This window comes from Tachypleus tridentatus, chromosome 11, assembly GCF_004210375.1.
Source record: "Tachypleus tridentatus isolate NWPU-2018 chromosome 11, ASM421037v1, whole genome shotgun sequence".
NCBI classification, from domain to species: domain Eukaryota; kingdom Metazoa; phylum Arthropoda; class Merostomata; order Xiphosura; family Limulidae; genus Tachypleus; species Tachypleus tridentatus.
The window spans coordinates 78,339,876-78,365,792 of record NC_134835.1 but is presented as its reverse complement, the minus strand read 5'-3'; the positions used below and the strand labels follow the sequence as shown (position 1 = coordinate 78,365,792).

General features: G+C 30.3%; 1 protein-coding gene and 1 non-coding gene across 2 annotated transcripts in view; both read right to left on the bottom strand.

The window, feature by feature from the left end:
• Nucleotides 1-248: 248 nt before the first annotated feature.
• LOC143232549 (eukaryotic initiation factor 4A-I-like) overlaps nucleotides 249-25,917 on the bottom strand; it is a 49,184-nt gene continuing 23,515 nt past the window's right edge. The window contains exons 4-10 of the mRNA XM_076468119.1: nucleotides 21,023-21,162; nucleotides 16,712-16,877; nucleotides 12,815-12,924; nucleotides 8,588-8,731; nucleotides 3,752-3,889; nucleotides 2,309-2,478; nucleotides 249-846 (exon numbers count right to left, since the gene is read on the bottom strand). Coding sequence (XP_076324234.1) covers nucleotides 702-846; nucleotides 2,309-2,478; nucleotides 3,752-3,889; nucleotides 8,588-8,731; nucleotides 12,815-12,924; nucleotides 16,712-16,877; nucleotides 21,023-21,162 — 1,013 coding nt within the window. The 3' untranslated portion in view covers nucleotides 249-701. The remainder of the gene's footprint in view (nucleotides 847-2,308; nucleotides 2,479-3,751; nucleotides 3,890-8,587; nucleotides 8,732-12,814; nucleotides 12,925-16,711; nucleotides 16,878-21,022; nucleotides 21,163-25,917) is intronic.
• LOC143232944 (small nucleolar RNA SNORA81) lies at nucleotides 12,188-12,364 on the bottom strand. Its single transcript, XR_013017902.1, has one exon. It is a non-coding gene; the product is annotated as a small nucleolar RNA SNORA81 (small nucleolar RNA).

Here is a 25,917-nt window from a genome sequence, read left to right as displayed (position 1 = left end):
CACTAGTTATATGTTCAAAAGTATTTTTGTAGTGTTAAGGCCACCACAACTGCTGCTACAGCCTAAAGCTAGTATATATTTAAGGAAGGTCATACTTAAGTCATGAAATATGACAATGCCATTACTTCACGGGTATTTATTTGGAAATGTTGAACAGCCTAGACAAACGGGCAATTCAGAAAGATCCATTAAAATGCTTAGGTCGAGAAAACTGAATTACATAGGAGATAAAGCACAAGACAGATCGCTTCTGTTGATTTTCTCCAAATTTATTAAATCTCTATTACAGTTTTCTTTTACAAGCTGATGAAAATATCACCAGTAGGGGTAGTTACATTCATTCACAACTTAAGACTAAAATTTTGGACGAATTCTGTTTGACATATTCACAAAAATAAATAGAAATGAATCTACTAACATTTGAGCTGCTATTTTCTCAAGCAACATTCTGTTATTGAGAAGTACCTCAGTTACCTAATTAGCAAAAGTCAGATTACTATTACAGAGAAGATATTGGAGTAGTGGATGTTTGATATGAATGAAACTGCCCCTTAAAGATCTGAGAGATGTTATTAATATTGACAATATTAGCAAGAATTCAGAAAGCAACCACATTATCTACACTTGGTGGTTTGGCTGAACTTTAAGGCCAATAATCCACACTGCTGTAAGTTAACCAATCTCATTATAACTGAATCAACTTAAATCAAATCTGCAACATTCATAGGCATTTCTTCTACTTGAGTATTGTAGAACTGTTCAATATCACGCAAGGTACGCTTATCTTCTTCTGTAACAAAGTTTATGGAGACCCCTTTTCTACCAAACCGGCCACCACGTCCAATTCTGTTAATTTAAGAGCAAAATTAAACCCATAATAAATCAAGATAATGAAAATAATCATTATGAATATAATATAAACACTTTTACTGGAACTATAATTAATTTCTATAATTCTTTGTAGCCTTTTAATCTAAACAGAATAAGTTCTAATACTTTAATTGTAAAAATTTCTAAATCATCCATGTTTGGAAATAAATGTAACATCAGTGATTGAGACCAGACAACCAGACATTAAGAAAGAGGTCCTTGTCTTGTCTCACCCACATTGAAGTGTTGTTTTTCTTCCATATGACAACCTGCACTGTTACTGTCACATTTACCAACTAAAAGCTGGCAGTGTAACTACAGAGAGGTGCTTTTGATGGAAGGTTCAAAAACCAGTTATAAGTTACAAAATTTAGAATCACAGCTATGACCAGATGGGTAGTTTAACCTACTTTGCTATTGTATTATGCAAAGGCACCAGGAATGAACATTTACATGTCTATACATATATTAAAAACATTATACAATAGGTATCTAGTTTATCTTACAAATGTCTAAACTTTGTTTCATTATACCTATAGGACTGAACAACATGCAACATTGTTTCTTCTCTAACTAATCAGGTATACAAGGATAGCTTCTGTCAGTTTTATTTACTTTTTTTTTTTTTTTACATTTTTGCATCATTTCAGTCACTGATCATACACAGCTTTCTATAATAAAACAGACAACAAATACATTCATTAGATAAAGCTATATTACATCTTTGAGTTTTAGCAGTTTAAAAGAACAAACATTTAAGACAAAAGCATCTTTATTCTCTTTCAATAAAATATTTTTACAACAAATAAAAAAATTAATAACAAGTACACAACTAATTGTTTTCTTTATATAATTTAAAAAGCTTGTTTGAAAAAAAAATTTTAGTTCACACATTTTAATGTGTCAGTATAAAAAAATCTTGAGGTTTTTACTACAAACTATAAAATCTTAAGAATTTATAGTTTGTTTTATTGTACAAACTTTAACTGAAACTTTCATTGCAAAATTAGATGAGTTTTGTAGGAAAACTAAGAACTGCACTATACTTGTCAGTTTTTCAATTAAAAACTGATTTAACAGAAAACTGGTTTTCATAGAATAAAAAAGTACAAGATATTCTGGTTGATCAGATTATTTTTAACATTCACTTAAACACAAGGTTACAAATAAAAATAAAATTCTTTTTATCTCAATTCTTATAACTTATATGAATTGTTGTAAGTTTGTTTGTTGTTAAGCTCAATGTTACATTGTATGTTATCTATGAATTGTCCACCATGGATATAAAAATCTGATTTTTCCAGTGTTAAGCCCACAAACTTACCACTAAGCCATGCTGTTAAGTGAAAATTAAATGACAGCAATACATGAAGTTATGATACACATCACCTACATAGCATTAGTCCAACAGGGAGTTATGCAACTGAACAGTGCTTACCTGTGAATATAATTTTCTCGATTGGTTGGAAGATCATAGTTTATTACTAGCGACACCTGTTGAACATCAATCCCCCTAGCTAACAAATCTGTTGTAATAAGCACCCTACTTGATCCAGATCGAAACTCTCTCATAATCACATCTCGTTCCTTTTGGTCCATGTCACCATGCTGTAAGAACATAACCAAGCTGTATTTTAATTTCTTTGCAACTAAATTATACCATACTACAAAACATTTCAATAAAGTTAAAGATCTCCTTAATGAAAATATCCAACTTTATCAACAGCTGGTAAAAATGTGGTAAAAATTTTTAAACAGAAGAAAACATGGAAATAAATTAAATTTTAAAAAAATCTTTTCATTTTCTAATTATTCAAAAAAAAGGAAATGACAGTAAATAATACCTTATATGAAGAGTGATAGAATCTGATGTGATAAAAAAGTGACAAAAAAGCATCACAGGTGTATAAACCAAATTATATAGAAATGAAATAAAATACTTAAATGTGTATCACTTCTATGACTGACACAAAACAACAAGACATTAAGGAGTTCCTTGTTTTGTCTCACCCACAAAAGTTTTATTTTTCTTCCACTTGACAACCTGCACTGTTATTCTCACATATACTAACTAAAAGTCAGAAATGTGAGTACAGAGAGGTGCTTTTGATGGAAGGTTCACTACCAGAATTGTGACTAGAAAGTACTGGTTTTAATCCAAGAATACAATCATATAAAAATACATCTATTTTATATGTTAATATCTGATTACATGGTAATATTTTAATCCAGTGTTTAATGTTATATGAAATAGTTTTGTTACATGTTCTACATTTACAGTTTTGGTTACAGAATCCTGCATTAACTGAAGTCACAGATGTGATAAGAAAAAAATGCAAAATATTTTATGATCAATCCTACAGAATACAAATAAAGTAAAAACATTTTGTAAAGAAGAAGGAAATATAGGGATATACTTCCTGAAAAGACCATAGAAATGGCATTCTCTTTTAACCACACAAAAAAGCCCATTAAACAAATGAAACAGTTGAAATTGGACACTTTATTCAAATAAATTTAAGATTTTATGTACTTGTGTATATTTTGAATGTCTGTTTTTGTTCTTATTCTAATAAATATAGCATAAACAGTATAATAACTTTATTCACAAATGTTTTACTTCCCTTGAGTCAAGCAAGTATAATGTTCTGCTCAAAAGTTATATATAATTAAGGAAATGCATGCTCACTGTCTAAGCCAAAAATATTACTCGGTCCCACGAGATTCTGCCTTAGGTTTTACTGTATAATGGCACTGAATGACTACTGAAGTAATTTTATCCCTATGCATTTTTGTCCACTTCATATGATAAGTTATACACATTGAAATATTACCTACTGTGTTATATAGAATCTTTAGAAATGTTGTTTCTGTGTCTTACCATAGCTGACACTGTGAAGTCACGTTGGTGCATTTTTTCTGTTAACCAATCAACCTTCCGTCTAGTGTTGCAGAAGATCACAGCTTGTGTGATGGTTAGAGTTTCATACAAGTCACATAATGTATCTAACTTCCATTCCTATAATAAAGACAATAAATACCAGTATCACCCAAAAATAGTGTTTTCCAAAAAACAAAATCAACTAAAACCAAAAAAGGTGAATCTCCATTACACATTTCCTCAAACGTTTAATATTAAACAACCAAAGCCTTTTGATTCAATTAAGATTAGCATGAAACATTTCCTAATTCACAGATCACCTCAACATCAGAACTGTATTTTAACAACATACAATATCATTAGCACATGGCAAGTCATAATGAACGTATTACCAATATGCTAGCTAAACAAGGGTGTAAACCACGATGTGAATACAAATATTCAATGGATTATACACCAATTAGATAAGAAAAAACATAACATTTTTTCACTTTTTACTGTAACTACAGAATCAATAGAACTTGATCACTATATTACCAAGGATAAATTTTTATGATTTTAAGGTGGAATTTTCCAGGATTCAAAAACAGCAACTGCATAAGAAATAATCCTTACTGCCTGATTTTGTTTCATAATTTTTAAATAGAAGCATTAGAATGCTAGACCTAAGTCCAGTACAAGTAATACTGGGAATTGAAACTTAAAAACACTTACATAAAGCACATAAATGAATAATATAAACAATTTATTGCATCAAGGAATAAAGTTGGGAAGTCTTAACTATACAAGTTCAGATCCACATGTTAAGAAGTGTAGTTTTAATAATGTTAAGCACTACGAAGAAATATTACAGATACATTTCATTCTTTGAAAAGAAAGTCAAGATGTGTTAAATTCGATATGGAAAAAATATGGAAATACCAAAACATAAAATATGTTGTAGCAATCTTCAGTATTCAATACTCTTTCCTGTCCTCAGCTTCAATTCATGTTGTAAATAGTTTCAAAATAAAAAATCTTACATCCAAATAAATCAACTTCTAATGTGTTACTTAATGAAATGCAACATCTAGCATTGTTTTAGGTGTCTTCTCACATGAAATGCCTACGACTGAAACACTTTGAACCTCCAAATAGCATCACTATTAATTCATCATTCATTGATTCTACAAGTGGACAACCTATGTGATGCCTGTTTTTGTTTTACACATTATTTAAAAACATTGGTTTCCAACACCCTAATTAGTATAAAAGTTAAATATCACATCTTTCAATTTGTAATGGAAATAGAAGTAAAAAAAAATTCAATATAAGAACCTGAACCCACAAACTTTGATTAAGAATACTTCTACAAAATCATGAAAATGTAGGAATATAGGATGTCCCATCACTTATTGAGACCAGACAACTGGACATTAAGAAAGAGGTCCTTGTCTTATCTCACCCAAACTGAAGTATTACTTTTCTTCCAATCGACAACCTGCACTGTTACTGTCGTTTACTAACAAGCAGTTAGCTAAAGGACTACAGTGAGGTGCTTTTTTATGGAAGATAAAACAACTAAGGTCAGATTTTCTTGATGAAAAATGTATAATAGTCACAACTAAAGAGAAAAAACTTCTGATACAAGACATCAAGTCTAAATTACATCACAGCTATTCTTTTGTTGTTTTTCTTATAGGGCAAGTTGCAATCAACATTTTGAATTAAAAAACATAATACATGGAATATTTATTTTGTAATATTAGAAATTAATGTTTTCAACTTTCTTTGAAAAAATACAGATTCAATACACTTGTTCAGCTATTTTGTGAATAAACCACTGAAAGAAATAATTTAAAACTTCAAAATTTCCACAGATTATATATTCTTTGCAAATTAAAAATGGCATTTCTGTAAACATTTCACTGAATCTGCAAGTTTTTCAAATTTCAGAAGTTCCTCATGGTTTTTTGTAAAGAAACAAGAAGATACTTTCCCTTTATATTGTAGATATTAATTAGTGGAATGTTTCCCTAACTTTTTAAAACTTCTGTATAAACTTATTTCAGAAGATTGTAAATTATATCAATTAATTTGAGAAAATAATGCAAACATTTTCAGTTTTTTTTACAATCACTGGCATACAATAACCATTATGCCAAAATTAGAAAAAGACAAATGAGTGGTTTTTATCACCTGTGGAAAAAAAAACCAAGATATCGATAATTCAATGCTGCAATTTAGTTCTCAATATCAATGCAACTTTTAAAGTGTGAAACTAGCTACATACTATTAATTAATAAAGTTAAGAACCATGATTGATGAATACTTCTCTAACTGATACACTAGTTCTTTTTTTTCTAATTGTACAACCCACTCACTTGTAAGGCTGCGTACACACACATGCTATTACAACAAGGTATAAACCCTTTTGTCACTGGTTAAAAATAAAATACACAAGCTCGTATACACATTTTCACAAAAACTGGTACACTTAGTAATGATTCCATGTCTTATATACAAATATTCATTTTTTAATGATGCATTTTCACTAAAGATTTTTGTTACTAGTCCAAGTGCAGTGTTTTTTTCATGATTAAAAACGATACTTCATCCTAAATTTCTCAGACATTATTTGCAATCTCTAAGACCTGTTTGTTTTCAATTAAACTTTATGTTTTGACTGTTATTTTCCCTGCACAAATTATAAAGAGTCTGCTAATTTGACTGACCTTGTAACCACCATAACAAATTAAACAAATACTTTTTTCATTCTAGAATGACTAGAAATTACAACATGAAAACACATATGATCAGTCCAAATAGCTTAAATCTCACAGCATTATACATTTATATACATTAACCTTCCAGTAATGCCAAGCTAAAAAGACAGAAGTTAAAATGACATGGTACACATGCACTCATGTTACGGTATCTAAGGATATAAAACTAGTCTTTACAAAACAACCTGTCTTCGCTGCATTTTAGTGGACTGGTATTTTGCATAATACAGTCACGACCTTCATACTTGGTTGCTGCTTGATGTAGGTTAAGCCTTTTAAGGTTTTAAATGTGGAGGATATAAAACAAATCTTTAGGTTTTATATATACAGTTGAATAACCAAAAAATTATAAGTTACTTAATCGATACCACAGAATTCCACTACAGTTTATCAAACTTAAGAACTCAGCTGTATTTTGGTCTATTAAAAATAAAAAAATTGAAACAAACTAAAAGCACAACCTCCTTGAAATTTTGTTCAAAAAGAACAAGATGCCATCCTTAAATTTTAAAATGGGTGAGGAATTCATTAAGGAGACATTCACATCACGTATACAAAACAGTATACGAGAGACTGTTCCCAAAAATCAAGAGGTGAGTAGAGCCATTATTTGATTCAGTTCATGAATATCTAAACAAACAGGAAATAAAGGAAGTTCTAATTTTATATTCTAGTTTCTTAACAGGAATTTGAAATCATAATTTGTACAAAACTACAGACTTTGTATTCTGACAAACAATCTGATCCAGTACTGCATTCAACATACCATGTGACACAAATTTTTTTTTTAATATTTACTTTTAAGTCAAGAAATTGAATGATATATAATACTAAAACTCCAATTATAATTTACAATTTCATACTAAACTCACTATAAATTCATAAAGTAGTTCAATAAAATTTTGAATTCAATTCAAATATGAAGACATGGCCTTTGACCTGTGACCAGTAGTAACAGGATTAAAACAAAGAATTTTGTCAATGATCCTTCTTGTTAATATTTACTAAAGCTTATCTCTAATTTACATGAAGCAGATTTTCTCCAGCTGTCCAGATTTGGGATGAACATTATACATTAAATTAGTGTATACAGTAAAACAATGAAAAAAAAAAAGGTTAACAGATCAACATTTGAAATATCTTTAAGAGATATAAGCAGAACAGGGATAATGTTTTAGCAGCATTGGTATGTTCACATGATGAATCTACATGCTAACTATTCTCTAAAAAGTTGAAGCAACTATCATATAAACATGCTTTTAGGCACAAATAGAAGCTTAAAATATATTCATTACAAAATGTAACAGATTTAATGTCACTTTAATACCTATGTTTATTTCAGTTTAATGCATGTAACTTGTACTGTTAAATGTGTATTCCAAAAGTCCCACCTGTTTAAATTTGTAGAAGATTCTCAAGGGTAAGAATCAACAATGTATATACATACATACACATACGTACGTACGTACGTACCAGCATTTCTGGGCCAACTAAATTTGAGTCTAGAATAATGAGAATAAAAAGGTAGTCACCACATGTGGGGAGACAGCTTAATATTGTTGGCTTGCTACAATCAGTACACTATAAATCTCTGAAGCTAATAAGCATTGATCACAGTTATAATCTGAAGACTACAGATATTTGACCAGAAACATTTACAGATTTAAGAAACTGTAACTTCAGATATTTCTACAAGGACATTAGATATTTTCATTTTGAAAAAAAAAGTGTGAAGAAGCTAGCTTCTTTTGCATTAAGGGAAGTGTATCTATATATCAACATAGAATTTGCTTTCCATGAACCACTGATAAAATTCAGTTTAGACCAGATAGAAGACTCAGTATTGTTAGTAATAACAAAAAATATTTGATTACAATATAAGAGTTAAGAAAGAAAACTGTATCAATCTTGTTGTCAAACATAAATCTGATACATGATATTCAATTAGCTTCTCAGTTGATATTTCTGGCTATATGAAATCATAATACATAATAAATCTAAGACATCCAAGACATTATAATATGTAACAAAAAAAAAATCACCCTTTTTTGTTAAAAATTAAACAACTTACCTCTCTTTCCACTGATACATAGAACTGTTTAATACCTTCCAAAGTGAGTTCTTCCTTCTTTACCAAGATTCTGATTGGTTCTCTCATGAAACGTTTGGTGACTTCAAGAACATCAGCAGGCATTGTGGCTGAAAGCAGAATTACCTGCAAACAATACCGTACTTTTAAAATCATGGGTTTGACATGTCAAGTTATGAACAAAGCTTTAAAACAAAGAAAAATATTTTCATTGTTTTATTTCAATGCTACATTACACCCACTCGTACTTATATTAAGGGGATTATATTTTTTAATACCGTGGTTATTTGCAATTAATTTCTTTTCTGAAAAATTACCTACAATGTACAAATGTTTTGTTTTATCCTGAAATAAAAACGTTTTAATGGATGTTATTTTTTTTTTTTATCTTAAGCCAACATGAGACAACTTAATGGGACAAGAATGGAAGAAAATTAAAACTAAAATGTAACACCCATTAAAATCTCTGTGGAATTAAAAAAAAAAGATTGTTCACACAATTCTTTTTGCAAAAGTAATAACTGTCTGTAAATATCCTAAGAGCACTATCTATTTAAGTACCAAGTTGTTACATTTATCACATGTTCACAAATTTCAAAATTGTGGCTCTGAAGTGCAATTTTGCAAATTGTCTCTCTTGATTAAAGTTAAGGAAATAGGAAAAGAATACTGGGTTAGTGATAGCTAAAAATTCATTAAAGGTCTTATTTTTTTTGCATAATTCACGTGTTCCTTAAGATCTTTGTGTAGCATTCTTAACTGAATATTATTTTATATATCGTCAATCTAGTAATTGGATGTACTGGGAAATTTAAAAATGGTTACTTTTTTTTGTGAATGTATACATGTATAACGAGTTGATTGATTGATTGATTTAGTGTTTTATGGCACAAAGCAGCTAGGCTATCTGTGCCAAACGTCCAGTAAAAAGGTAAAAATAAATTAAATCTAGTAAAATACATAAAAGGAAATGAAGGTAAAAAACACATCACTGAAAAACAGAAAAAGCATTAAACCAATGTTGAAATATAACAAGAGTATTGTCTACCTTGGTAGTTTTCATAACTAAACTTTTTGAACAATCTTAACCAAACTTGGTATGCACCCAGATGGTCACACCTCCGGAGTTAAAAGGGGCACACTTGAACAATGAATATCACAGTTTAAACAAAATTCATTACAACCAAAAACTGTTAAACTTTAATCTCTGTAATTCCAATGGATACCACACCTTCAAAATTGTCCTGGTTAATTATTTTTTTTAAAAGAATTTTTCTAACCTTCTCAAATTATATTCTTCACCAGATCCTGACTCTCATTACAAATATTTATCCTGTGTTTTGTTTCACAACTGGCTTATTTTTAATCTCAGCAATTATTAGAAACTGGTGCTCAGAGGTTATGGTACATCAGCAAGCAGACTGGACAAACTACTTTAGTCTCCACACAAGATAGAACAAATGGCTAAACATAGTTGGATAGAAAACATGTCTAAACCACTGTAAAGTAACTTAAGTATGAAATAATAAATAACATCAGAATAAAAAGTAACAGGAGTTCTTACAGTGCAGAAAAAAAAAGGTAAATAAACTAATTAGTTAACAAAAACAAACAAAAGGTTTATCCTCGTGTTAGTAAGTTCATTATTACTCAACACATACAGTTATAGGAACTTTAGTTAAAGACTACAATAGAAAGATACTGATTTTGACAGAAAAATACTGCAATACTAGTGTAGGCCAAAGATAAAAGTTCAAGTGGTGTTTCTACTGGTCAGTGATTTATGTTCATTGTTTTTATGTTACTTCTGTAGTTTAACTGCTTCAAAATGTACATAAATGTACAAATTGGAAAACATGTTAATCTTTGTTGAATATAAAATGCAACTTCCTTATATTTAGAAATATCCAATTTTATTTCTGTCCTTCATTTATTACTTTCTTTGTACACAACAGCTTATTTCAGATGTGAAAATGAGTATGCCATTATTAGAACACAAACACACAAAAAGTTACTTTCATTAAAGGTTAACATTGTTCTTACACTAAAAAAAAGTTTCTGATAGGTACTTACATCCTCTCTCAATCCTTCTCTGTCCTTAAACAAATGGTAAAAAACTTTCATAATCAGCACACCAGTCTTTATCCCCCCCATCAATTTCTGAACATGAACACACTGGTGTAAGAACTCTCCACCAATACTATTGTTCCATCTATATTGGCTCTGCTAATTCCACTTAATCCTCACCTTTTGCAAATTGGTATGCTCTTAAAAGAACATTGGACATAGGGAGAAGGGACAGGAAATGAGAGATAAATACCAATGTTAAATACATTTTCAGTGTAAAAATGTTATCTTCTGATACAGCCGTACCTTTTGCTAACACAAAGCTAAAATCCCACATTAAAAAGGTGGAGATGACAGATGCAGGCACACAAATATCAAACCAAATATTGCCAAAATAAATAATTGTACTCAGAGATGAAAATGAAGCACAGCTATGGTGTGGGATACTCCAGGACTTCTGGAACAACATATAAACAGATTTAACTAATAATATACATATCCACAACAGGACATGTTCCATAACTCATCCTCTGCATTAGGATGTTGAAAATGAAAACACTGTAGCAACATTATTGTGGTTATAGCATGTATACTGTGTTACTTATAAACCTAAACAGATATAACTGAGTAAACAGTCCTATACTTTAAGAAATTGGAATTAAAGAGAAATTGAGTTTCCAATCAAAACTGGACACTCTCCAAATAACTGGGAATAAAGAAATACAACAAACTGAGCCCAACCTGGAATTATTGCCAACTCAACCATACAAGCAGTAACTAGCATTAAAAACAATCATATGAGATGAAGTGGAACAAAGCTCAAAAATCTGCCAAAGTCTCAATAAAAGGCATCATCAAGAGAATACTCCATAAACATGAGATCAGAAATCTTCCAGAAGTCAAGGTAAGAACCATAACCCTCTAAACATGATCTTGTGAACAGACATAAATCCAGATGAGATAGGAGTAAGCAGCACCCTTGCAGTGGTCTGTTCTGTCTCACTACCAAGCCATGGATACAAGTTTCACTGAAGGTAAATCTTACGAGCAGGACATATGGTAACGAGTTTCCAAAGAAACCCACAACCCCAAAAGAAATAAATGAAGGCATGAACTGCTCACTCCAAAATTAGATTTGTAATGCAACATATTAGACATTAAATCAAACTAACCTTTTAATTGTGGCTACTAATAAATGTAGAATTTGTAGAAGTCATTAAATATATACAGCACACAATCATACTTAAAATAGCAAGTAAAATATGTACTCTCAAGACAACTGGTATGGGTCTTAAAACTTCATTTAAAATAAAGTTTTAATATCCATACCAGCCATCTTGAGAACACATTCTTATTTCAAGGGAGTTTCTAGTCATCACAAGAGAAGAAATAAGTAAGTGTGCAAAAACTGATTGTAGCCTACAAGTGAAATAGAACACAAATTATGTTATTTACATTGGAAGTAAGAAACTATGGTCGTCTGGTTAAGAGAACTAAATGAACCAGGTTAGGAAAGAATGTAACATCAGTGATTGAGACCAGACATCTGGACATTAAGAAAGAGGCCCTTGTCTTGTCTCACCCACACTGAAGTGTTGTTTTTCTTCCATTTGACAACCTGCACTGTTATTGTCACATTTACCAACTAAAAGTTGGAAGTGTAACTACAGAGAGGTACTTTTGATGGAAGGTTTAAAATTTTTTTTATGACTTGCAATTTTTATTTTTAATATATGAAAAACCTATAGCCCATAAAGTTAAAATATTTGTAATTGAATTTAAAAAACTGCATTTTCTGTAAGCAAGTAATTTTACAGATTTTCTAGAGTACACAAACAACTACTGAAAAGGGTATTTTAGCAGCAAATTAAAATCGTATTGTTAAAGATATATTGTCAAAGTGATATTAACTGTGTTCATGATTAACAGGTGCTAATTATACTGGGATGGGTTTCGAGTAAGTTTTAAATGCAAGAATGAGCAGAATGATCCATCACCAACTTCAAATCATCCACTATTTGTTATCAATAATTCAACTGTGTCAAGTCAGAACAAAATTGTATATTGAAGGCTTACAAATAAGTAATAAAACTTGGAGCTAAGAGAATTGTATATTTAATATCTAAAACTAACTTTACTAACCTGAATATCACTACCTAGGAATTTGAACACATCATAAATCTGATCCTTAAATCCTCTAGATAACATTTCATCAGCTTCATCTAAAACAAACATCCGTATATGGCTGGTTTCTAAGAAAAAAAAGTTTCAGTACAATTTTTTTTAATCCAAGTTCTACTGCTACATTACTTAGTTATTTTAACAATCATAATCAAGTACGAAGTATGTATAACCTAATTTATTTAGCTTAAACAGAATAATTATTCATCAGCATTATTCTTTCCCCATATTAATTAATACACTTATGCTGATGTTAAGCTCAATTCCTTTAAAGTTAAGCATTTTTTTAAAACTAATGCAACCTACTAAAGATAAATTATTCTTTTCCTCCAAGTATTTTGATTTTAGAATATTTTAAGGTAATAATTATACTTGAACAGCTAACACAAGAGCTTCTGGGCAGTTTTCCCTTTTTCAATGTCCTGGTTTTAATTATCTAGTTTTATACAATGTGCCATGTTTATAAAAATCAACTTTATACACATACAATAAAAACAAATACAAATGAACAACCTTGTATGTTAATTATATCTGTATATACATTCCCAACAATTATTTGAAATTAAAAAGAAAAACATTCTTAATGTAACATCAGTGATTGAGACCAGACAACTAGACATTAAGAAAGAGGACATTGTCTTGTCTCACCCACACTGAAGTGTTGTTTTTCTTCCATTTGACAACCATGCTCTGTCCTTGTCACATTTGCCACCTAAAAGCTGGAAGTGCAACTACAGAGAGGTGCTTTTGAAGGAAGGTTTTTCAGTCAAGTCTTAATAGAGTAAGAAACCTTGTAAATAGCTTATTTAAATATTAACGAGTTTGTGCAACTTTAATAGCATGATATTAAACAGATGGTATTAATCATTTTAATTAACTCTAGAGGGGGTCGGTCTATATGACCAACCACGTGACCTCTTTGTAATTATTTAAATTTTTTATAGCTTTAATACTTCTAACATTCAATATAGTGTGTATATCTTAAAATCTGGAAATATTTCACTAAATATTACAAGTCTAACATGCAAAAAAAAATAATTTTCAGTGAAGTATTTATAGTAAAATAAAGCTCTGTCCATCAATACACTAAATACTTATTTTAGATAGTCTGTACACAAAGTAATTTATATTAAAATTAAAATACTTTTACTTATCTCAAAAATCTTAAACTTCCTTTGCATTATCCCTGAGACCACCTTGATAAATTTCAAACTATTTGTTTCAGTAAAACTTTGCATACACAACAAGTCATTTGATAGATAAAAATCTTGAATTTCTCATTGATTATAGGTTATAATTAAATGAAAAAATGAAATTACAGAATTATGAAAGAGCACATGACAGGTGGGTGGGCAGGAGGGATCCAATTTCATATTCAATAGCTATGTAACCAGAGTTGAAGACTATAACAAATGTGGTTTATCTAAGCAATGGCAATTTTAGAGATTAATGTGTTTGATTTTGTACTTTTTCAAGAATAAAATAGGGATGAGGACATGCTAAGATAAAATATGTCATGTCACTAGAGAAAATTCAGGATTTTGTTAAATACTGCTTTGTGAAATTAAGAACTTAAACATACTGTTAAAATATGGATTATTAGCTAAGATTATGTTATTCTACTTGATATATTGTAAACAAAAACAGTTTAATAACCTAAAATTTTGAATGAAAGACACTCATGTACAGTAAAACGTACCTGGGTGAATAGGGTTAATGGATTCTACTTGAACACAATTGTCACAAATAAAGTTAAGCAACAGTAGTGGCTCAAGGGCTATTCAAACTTCTCAACTGCAAGGATTTATCTTATGTGTAGTTGCATTATTTTACAGAATATAATATATTCTAGTTTTTCAAAATTAGTTGGGAAATCAGATTTGTTAATTTAATATTCACATCTGGAAAAGAATATCATTATAGATAACCATCCTTCGATACACTACTATAAACAAAAGCTATGTTCATCACAATCATGTACCATAATTTCTTCCTTATAAAATTATTTAATAACCATACATGCAACAGATTCATAGATATTGTGAACAGCTCACACCAATGATGGGCAAAGTAGAAAGTAAAGTAATTTTTAAATACACAAAAGTTTCACCAGATGTTGTTTTTACATGTGTTATCACTTTTACTTCAGTATTTATTGTTACATTTATTTATTCTACTGGACCACCAAAACAGTAAGGGGAAAGAAAATACTCTTAGACCAATTCTCAACAAATTCAGATTCTACAGACATTAATGAACTTTGTTTTTGGAAATTACTCGGGTGTCTCACTATCTACTAATGGAACTCATGTCCAGCCACTCCATCCACAGAACAGGAATAGCTATAATTACCTACAAAAGCTACTGAATAGTCAGATGATTTCCCTACTCTGATTTTTCTTTCATTAGAATGTCCAATCTTGATTATTAACTATTATTAACCCTACAACACCAGCAAAGTCTATCCCTTTTTTATATATGCCACGAGGTTTTAAGTTATATTTAAAATTCAATTAAACCACTTTACGAAAACATAATTTAATGAAATTACTATTATCAAGCATGTTAAAACTTAGTTTCATACAAGTTTATTCCTTTATTAAAAAAACAGCAATTAAAACCAGATTTTACTGTCATATGATCCACTTGTGGTTAAAATTCAAGATTAAGAGCTCTTAGACAAGAAACAATGAGAAGATAATACAGACTGTTGACATAGATAGTCAAAGTACATTTCCAACCATCTCATTAACAGAGAAAACTTCCCAGAATTTCTCCTCATGTGAAATATCCTAATATTTCTAAGTTTGAGGTCTACCACACCCACTTCCAAAGTTAAAGATGTGTTGCAAAGCAACAGTTTGAAGTTGAATGGCATGTTCATGACCAACATAAAGAGAAGATTTCACATTATTCAGTTATAGCCATGGTCCTCTTGAAGCATGAACAGTGTGTGTGGCAAGTTTTTTACTTTAAATGTACCAATATACTATACTAAACAGATAGAATGTATTTACATTTTACATTTATATCTTAATTAGTTATGTATTATTTGTGTGGTTACAAAATTTTATCTTTGTACATTTAATTTGATGTAGTTTGACTTTGAATGATAGCATCATTCACATATGAGTGTTAGTGAAATTTTGTGAACCTTTGCCCTATAAACAACTACAGAACACTTTTGGGTTAGGTTAACATACCTGCTTCAAAAATTAAAAATGAGGAACTGAAAAGGATAATTTAAAACAAACTACATGAAAAGAAAGATATGAAATTATGCATACAACAAAAACAAGAATGAAAAGTATTCAACAAAATTCTTCAGAACATACATACATACATACATTCTTCCATTTCTTATATTTAACATTTCATCGCAATGTAAACTGATGATATCTAGAGTTGATATAAAGAAAATGGAAAATAAAATATAAACATTTAAAAGTATTTGGTATTCATTTTGGAGGCTCTAAATATGCAAATGAAATACAAAAACTAAAAAGATATAGTATTTTTATACTCAAAATGAATATCACATTGCATGTGAACTATTCAGTCTCAGCACAAATAACTACATTAGATGTTTTATTATTGTAAAAAAATCAAAATTAAATATTTTATTTTCATAAAACTGCATAATTACAGGATTGTTCAAGACAAATTTAAATCTTCCATCAACTAGTCTTTTGTGTTTGCTTTTTTTTAAATAAAGAACTTATGATAGTTACATACCTACTTATACTGCAAGTAGGTCACCATCTAGGGTTAAACAAATTAATAAATGCAAAAGGTTTTTAACAAGATAATGAAGACTAACATTTATACATCACTTAAGATACAGAAAATAATACTTACTTAAAGCATTTCTATTAATCATATCATAAACCCTGCCTGGAGTTCCAACAACCACATGAACACCCATCTCCAATTTACGAAAATCTTCACGAACATTTGTTCCACCAATGCAGGCATGGCACTGGGCATTCATGTAGTCACCTAAAGCTATAACAACCTTTCTAATCTGCAAGTGGAAAACAGATTAGCAAGTTTATAGATATGTAAAGGTACTAAAAAATAGCACTTCATCACAATTCATTGCAAGATATTTATATTATTCTTAAATAAATTACATTCCAAAAAAATATTTATTCATCAGAATAGATCAATATACACAAATTTTCACTTATTGGATATTACTTGTGAAATTGCAACAATTTCTGAAGATATCAAAAATACAAACACTGCTTATGAAACACTTGAATTCAATAGTCAACTAATTTGTTTTCAAAGTTAGGCACATAGCTACAATATGAGTTATTTGTGCTCTGCCCACCTCAGGTACAGTGTTTCTCCGATAATAAGACCTACCCATAAAATAAGACCTAGTGTGATTTTTGGGGATAGTTTTAATATAAGCACTTAAAATAAGCCCTAGTTAAGAGTGGCAGGAAGAGGAAAGAAATAAAAAAAATTAATTTATTAATTAGTTTAATAGTTAGTTAATTAGTTAGTTTAATAGTTTAATAATAGTTTATTTTAAATGGTTAGTTTAATAGTTTTACTTTGTAACTTCATATTTTTAATATATCAAAATAAGACATCCCCCGAAAATAAGCCCTAGTGTCATATTTTGGAGTGAAAATTAATATAAGCCCTGTCTTATTTTCGGAGAAACACGGTATTGAAACCTAGTTTCTAGCAATGACCAGTTACAAAACTGAAGTAACGTAATGACTAACCCTGTTGCTGTCACTGGTTGTATTATGCCCCTTAAGTTTTATCAGAAAAAACCAGTAACTTGTACATTTCCACATACAAACATACAGTCATCTCAACCATACATCACAATATTTCTGGGATATTTTGAAATAAATTTTTGTTTGTTAAATATATAGATAATGAAATAAAAATCACCTTGTATTATAATTATATACATCACACAAGATGCCTGTGACTGCTAATCTAACTTGTGTTACTCATCCCATTAGCACATAGGTTACAGTTTCAATGGTAGCTCTTGTTCTTACACTATCCAAAATAGTTTAACAAAATTTTAAAAAATTAATATACTGCATTATTATTCTTTTATATATAAAACTTATCTTTGTCCTATATGACTGTTTTATATACCAGAGGCTACACCACATATTGGGTCCTCCAACCTATTATTTTTTACCCATATTGTAGGCTTGCAAGTACAAACTACCATCTACTCAGATCTCAAATTGCTATAGCAAGTTTCTATATATGAAAAAAAATGATGTAATAGAGCAGTTTTATGAACAAACATGTAAAGTTAGCAAGTAAATTCATTACCCTTCCACAGCACACAAACAAAACCATTAAGACTTTACGTTATTTCAAACATAGCACAAAAAGCTTCATGGTGGTATTAAGATGTTTGGAAATTTCCATTTAAAATGAGAAAGAAAAGGAGTTCTACAGACAAGATATTATAATAAAGAAAATAATCCAGAATTACTATATTTATGATTTGGACAACTTCAAAAACTTCACAAAATATTTTAACAGTTCACTGCTCTTTACTATAAGTACTCAAACTACATTTATTTATAAAGCAGAAAAGAACTGACACAAAAGACAGGTGATGAGATCCCTGTCTTTCATGAATTAATTAATGACTTTGAACATGTACATCTTTCAATCATGATCACCAAGTTTATATTAAGTAATTGGTGATTAGTCTTGGATATTAAGCAAATGTGTTTAGACAGGTTACTCTCAAAATTTAAAAAATTCCCATCCTAGTATGTTTTTTTATAATATTCCATTTTGGAATCATGTTAACTCCCAATTAAAGCAAGCTACTTACACCTAGAGTGTAACAAAAAAATCAAACTGATAAGGAGTATGGCTCTTAAAATATACTTTTTCAACATCCTAACTTGTAAAGAAATGCATCATTTTATTAATTAGGTACCCTTGCTGTTGACAATGGTTTCAGCCATAATCACAACAGTATATCAAAATTCAGCAGGCTTAGAAGATTCAGGTTAGTCCTAAGTACAAAAAGATTAAGCTAACAATGGAAAAATAACCTATAATAAAATGTACAATAATTAAATGTACAATTAGATATATTAAACAATCTAACAATAAAATCAAAATATACCTTATGAAATGCAAACACTAAATGTTGGCTTGAAGTACTGTTGCCAATTTAATGTTTCCAAAAAAGTTGTTAAACCATACAAAAGCAAAACATCACATGGCACTCTTTAAAAAATATCTTATGACCAATAAAAAGCCATTAAACATGAATTTTAGAGGAGCATAGTACCAAAGATAAATTACTAAAATACATGTTATTGTTTTGGTGTTGAATCAAGTGGCAGGACATTGTAGCTGAAAATTAATGTTTGTTCTGAATTTCATGCATAGCTACACTAGCTAGCTGACCCTAATTTTGAAGAGCTAAGCCTACATGAAAGGCAATTAATCAACACTACCCACCACCAACTCCTGGGCTACCCTTTATCAACAAATAGTGGGATTGATCATTACCTTATAACAACACCATGGCTGAAAAGGCAAGTACGTTCAGAGATGGGATTAAAACCTGCAACCCAACAATTGCAAGTCAAATGTCAAAACAATCAAACCATGTTAGGCCCTAAATGTTCATGAAGAAAAAACAAATAACTGGATCATATAAATAGCTAGAATATTGGTTCTATAACAAAAATACATTGTTATACATAATACAAAGTAAATATGTCAAACATACTATGGAGATGTGTTGAATGAGGCAGATTTTGAAATATGTTATGCCTGATGATGAAAAATATATGTAAAAACGGCTTGTTTGGGTTGAGAAAATATTTTACGCAGAGGAGCAAACAACGTTTCGAACCTTCTTCAGTCATCGTCAGGTTCACAAAGAAAGAAAGAGGTAACTGACTGGAAGCTGACCACATGTTTGAAAGGGGTTGTGTAACGGAGTGTCGGAATGTAGAGGGCATGCTTAGATGTTTGAATATATAATTTTATATTATTTATTTTATTACTATATTTTTAATGTAGGTATAAAGGTGTTCCTTTGTATTGGTTTATTTTGGGTTTAAGTTGTTACTTAAAGGTAACAATTCTTTACATGTCTGATGTAAGGCTTCTTTAATTTTGCATTTGTTTGTGTTTCTTTATTTAGTATTTGAGTGTTTTCTACGTTTATTTGACTTGCAGTGTTCGAAAACGTGTGAAGGTGACTTTTTATGTTCTTTGAATCTGGTTTCCATTTTTCTACTTGTTTCTCCAATATAGAAGTCGTGGCAATTATCACATTGTATTTTATAAATAATGTTGGTGTGGTGTTTGTCAGTGGTTTTTACATAGTATAGACCTCAGTTTTGTGCCTGGTTTTTGAATAAATTTGGTATTAACTGGGGTGTCATTTTGTTACTAGTTTTTACCAAATGTTGGTTATTTTTCTGCTGATGTCGGGAATATATGGTATACAGCACATCTAAGCATGCTCTCTACATTCCAACACTCAGTTACACAACCCCTTTCAAACATGTGGTCAGCTTCTGGTCAGTTACCTCTTTCTTTCTTTGTGGACCTGACAATGACCAAAGAAGGACGAAACGTTGTTCGCTCCTCTACATAAAATATTTTCTCAGCCCAAACGAGCAGTTTTTACATATACATTTTTCTCTACAAGCAAGTTTTCTCAACATAACTGAATTCTTAACACTCCTACGAAAAGTGGGGCCTAATAGGCCCCAGAGTAACTTGAAAGGTTATTAATATTAGGCTAATAATTTTGTATTTAAATGAAATTGCCATTTAAATCCATTAATGAATGGATTAACGAGATTCCCACTGTCCCTATCTACTATCTAGCGAAACCACAGCCAGGGGAACGGGCTTGGAGAAATCATGACTAGAAAAGTCTTTTTGTAGGAGTGTTAAAAATAAAGTTGGATGACAAACTTTATATCAATAATTTATAATATTACCTATGGCTAAAGAGCAGCTGTTGAAGAAATTCTACAACAGATGGTCATATTACCTAGGGCTAAAGAGCAGCTGTTGAAGAAATTCTACTCTTGTTCTTTATTGTAATCCTAATTTATTTTTAAAGTAAGGTATTAGAATTAGTAATCTAGAAAATATCACTTCTGGTTAGGTGATTTGTACACAAACCTGTTGAGCCAGTTCCCGAGTAGGGGCAAGAATTAAAGCTTGACATTCTTGCAAAGTTATGTCAATTTGCTGTAATATAGCAACAGCAAAAGTTGCTGTTTTTCCAGTTCCAGACTGTGCTTGAGCTATGACATCAAATCCTACAAAAACAAAAAAATACATTACAGTGAAAATGAGAATTACTTTCATTGAAAAGCAAGTTCAAATATGAAAACAATTTGATGACAGTTGGCAATAATAAAATAAATATGAGTAGCATATTCAACAGGAAATATTTGTTAATTCTAATTGTGTCCACAAGATTTTGCAAAGAGTACTTTGAGTTTTCTATATGCTTACATTGCCGACATTCCCATACACATCTAGACCACTCTTCCATTAACTGTGATGTCATCCGTGTGTGTGTGGGCATACATGTGGAAGCTACACTTTATGCTTCTGAAATTACACTTACTAAATACAACTTTCACAAAAACAAACCACACACATACCAAAAGCCATAAAGCTAATAGGGTTTTAAAATCTTTTTGATGACAACTTTTGTACTTTAACAATAAACACATAATTCAAAGTAAATCTTTCATTAGGTGTGAAGAAAGGATCAAACAGAAATGTCAACCTTCTGGGTTCAATGGTTTTTGTTTTATACACTTTACCCCACACTTCCCTAGTCATTTCTCTCCTTTTACTTATATAAAAAATAAAGATGGTCATAAATAATTAAGACAAAGCAAGAGTAAATCCTTTTACAGTACATAAAATGAAATTTTGTACAAGATTTACTAACAGTTTTGATGGAAAACAACTATATTCTGTAAACAGTGATAGCCTTTCCCTAATTAAATGTTCCACAACTAGTTCAATGATTTAAGTTTTACAACTGAATTTTACTAAAATTGTTTAATAAAAACAGCTTTTAGATTTACTAATTACCAATCCAGCAGTAAACTAATAAACTTTAAGTACATAATAGTGAAAAAATGGAGATACTCGAGCAGTTGTATTTGAGTGTATCTGTAAATTTTAAAGTTAACACTCCAAACTTAAATTTCAAGGACAAAAATTTATGCAAGCTTAGGTTTAAATGGAAGCTGAAGAATCCCATACTGTTCAGTTTTTTACTCTTACCACAGTCACATGCAACAGGAAGTTAGTTTACACATTCACATTTAAACTTTTCCTCTAAGTTTCTGGTTAAGATTTTTGTTTAAAACTTTCAATATTGCTATTTTACAGCAAAAGTACTAGACAAGTTTCATAAACACTGAAATTGTAGGCATTCCCTTACTTTACTATTAAAATACCAAAATTTGTCATTTCAATTAAGTTTAATCAATCATATAATCTTAGAAACACCACAAAATTAAAAATCAATATTAACACCTTACATTTCAATCTTGGCAAAAATCCAAATACCATTTATTAAATCATCTAATTCACTGTTTATATGTTATAAAATACCAGTGTTTATAACTGAAGGATCTCCTACACACTCCCCACTCACTTCACACACCGCTGGGCGATTTAATCAATTACCTAAGAGCAGTGATTACATCCGTCATAAACTACATGACTACTGAATATTGCAATTAAATAAATCAAAATTATTATTTCTAGTTATTACTGTTTTAGATTATTCCAACAACCAATTAACCTTACTGTGAAGGATCACGGATCAAAAGCCATATTCTTGCATTTGTTGACTTGCATTTAAATTTTTTTTCCATTACTATTTGGAAAATAGTCAAAAGCTCAAAATGTTCCTAGTGGTTTTTCCCAACCATTTATAAATATAATAGTGGCATGTTTCTTTTGAAACAAACCTTCACATTAGTAAGTTGTCTTTAGCCCATTCAAAATTTCATTTCTTTTTAACCTATAATTATAATGAACTTAGGGTATTAATATGGTATGTTTTTGGTTATTCAAATACACATACACACACAACCTGAAAAATGTATTTCACATCCCCCCCTGTGCCACATTTCGTAAAGCCTAACCTAAAACAAAACAAGGTCATAACGAGAATAGTTTGTTTTAATTTTTTTTACTGTTATTAAAAATAAATTCAAAATGTTTAGTTATAAATAGTAAGTGTATATACACATATAATGTACTACAACTGAAATGTGATTTTACAAAATACTAGCCCATTAATACAAAGCCATAACAGGCCATGTTGTAAAGACTAAAGGTCAGTTTTATATTCTTAGATATGATAAAAACTGCATGTGCCACATCATTGTAACTTGTATCTTAGCCAGCAATGGCTGAAAAATTGATACAATAAAAATGAAATACCTTACTACGTCGAATATAAAATACCCTCTAATGATGCGCACCACTTTCAAAAAGGAATTTTCAGAAAGTTTCGGATCATTAGGAAGGAGTAAACAATTTTCAAGTGTTAATAAATTAAAAATGTTAATTTAAAATGAAATAAAATATACAAGAAATTTAAAATTTTCATTACAATAATGTTTCTTCCTGCATTATTTAATCAGAATGCCACTCCAATGTTTCTACTGACTCACTGTTATATTCTGAAGCTGAAGCATTTTCACTGCTTGATTCATTATTGTCCCAAAGAATGTCATCTTGTGTTCTATCTTCTGCATTGAATAAATAACATTTCAAAAATAATTTTCTAATAATATTGTCCAACACTTTTAAGCTCTTAAATTCCACTTCACTGTTGATGCTGAGGCAGTTATTTTGCCAGTGTGCATGACTGTCTTTACTTAGCCAAGCATCATAATGCTTATAGATACAATCTTTGAAATCACTTGTTAATGGGCATCAAAAGGTTGTAAGTGACCTGTCATTCCACCAGATCACTGGTTTTATTTCTTAACCTACTCTTGATTTTACCATAAGTGACCACAAAATGAATCCACTACAAGCATGCTCTGTTGCTTTAATAATGCACCAGACTGACATTGCCGACATTCCCATACACATCTAGACCACTCTTCCATTAACTGCGATGTCATCCATGTGTGTGTGTGTGTGTGTGTGTGTGTGTGTGTGTGTGTGAGAGAGAGAGAGAGAGACATACAGTGGTAATTTATTTCCATCTGTAGTTACACACAGCATAACACCAACTCTTAACTTATCATAACCACCAAATACCACTATTTCCTACACATTCTTCTGCTTTCAACATTACGATCTCTCTCTCTTTACAGGCAGTTTGTTATTTTATAGATCTCTGAAATACGTTAAAATAGCAGCATCAATTTCACGATATCTTCCTTTTCTGGAACCAGAAAATGACTATGTTTCTTGCAAAAAAAAAACAACTTTGATTTCATACACCACCAATTCCCAATCCATTCACAGTGCACAAAATAACTTAAATTTGGCATTGTGTGTAAAATGCTTTTCCCTGGGTAAAAAAACACAAAATTGCATCTGAACAACAGAAAAGTCAAAGACTGAAGATGGTGATATCCAATTACACTGCTAGAGGCACTAACATCAGCAAATTTGATGTTTTGTATGCATTTGTCTTTCTAGGCTAAGTTCTTTTTAATATAGTCCAATCTGCTTGTTAATGCAAATGTTTTTTGAAAACCTTTGTTTGAGGAAAATGATGTTTGGAGACTTTCGAAGAGTGAAATATATCAACCTCAATTTTAATATGTATCCTAATTTTCAGAAAATCATGAAAAAAGGAGAGCTAAATTCAAAGCAGTATATGTTATGACACAAGCTAGTTAGATTAAACATTTGAGTTATAATTTGCACTCATTCTAGACAGAAAAAACAAAGCATAATTGATAAATACATCCTAATTGTTTATGGTGGTTATGATATTGGTCAAATCTCTCAAACACGTACAGATATCCCAATTTGATTGTGAAAATAACAGATAAAATTGTTTTTTCCTTAAAAACATTTGATAATTATGTGAAACTTGCAAGTTTTTCCATGCATAAAAGAGCTTTTAATATTAAAATGTAAATTACTCATGTTGCCTTGTCAACATTCTGAAAAAAAATTTGAGTAAATCTTTAAAATATTTTAAGCCTTAATTAAGAGTTATATTTTGTGTACAAATGCCTTTTAATGTTTATTACTAACCTAGAAAATTTTATAAATATATGCATAGATTATCAAAAATAGAATAATTACTCTCATGGACACCATTGTGGTTAAAAAGCTGGGTGGATTTCCACCTAACTCCTAATGAAAGGGTTACTGCTGTATCCTTTGAGAATTGCCTTACAAATGTACATCTTTGAATAGTTGCAAAGTCAAGTCAAAAGAAATTTTGCAATAACAAAATATATAGAAAATGTGTCACTCGTACCACAGCATGCCTATGTGACAATACATTTATGTATTAAGTCTTATTACCCTTCTGTCTCTATACACTTTGAAAGTAGTGTGGCTGATATAGTTCTTACAGAATCAGGTGTAGAAATCATGTAACATCAGTGATTGAGACCAGACAACTAGACATTAAGAAAGAGGTCCTTGTCTTGTCTCACCCATACTGAAGTGTTGTTTTTCTTCCATTTGACAACCTGCACTGTTATTGTCACATCTGCCACCTGGAAGTGTGACTATAGAGAGGTGCTTTTGAAGGAAGGTTTGTGGGCCATAATTGAGAATATGAAATACTTGTAAACAACTTGTAATAAGTCATTTACATTTAACAGTGTATTCATTATAACATATTGATGGTATATGGAAATTATGTTCATAGTTTTAATTAATAATTAACATTTAAGAATCATTAAAGTGTGTGGCCAAGTAGTAGTTTTCAGGAAGTGAATTTCAATTTATAGCAGTGTATGAAAATAGTTTAGTACTTGTTAAATTATCTATTACATTCACTTCAACATATAATGAATAGTGCCAAAACTGTACAACTGTACGTTTTGGAA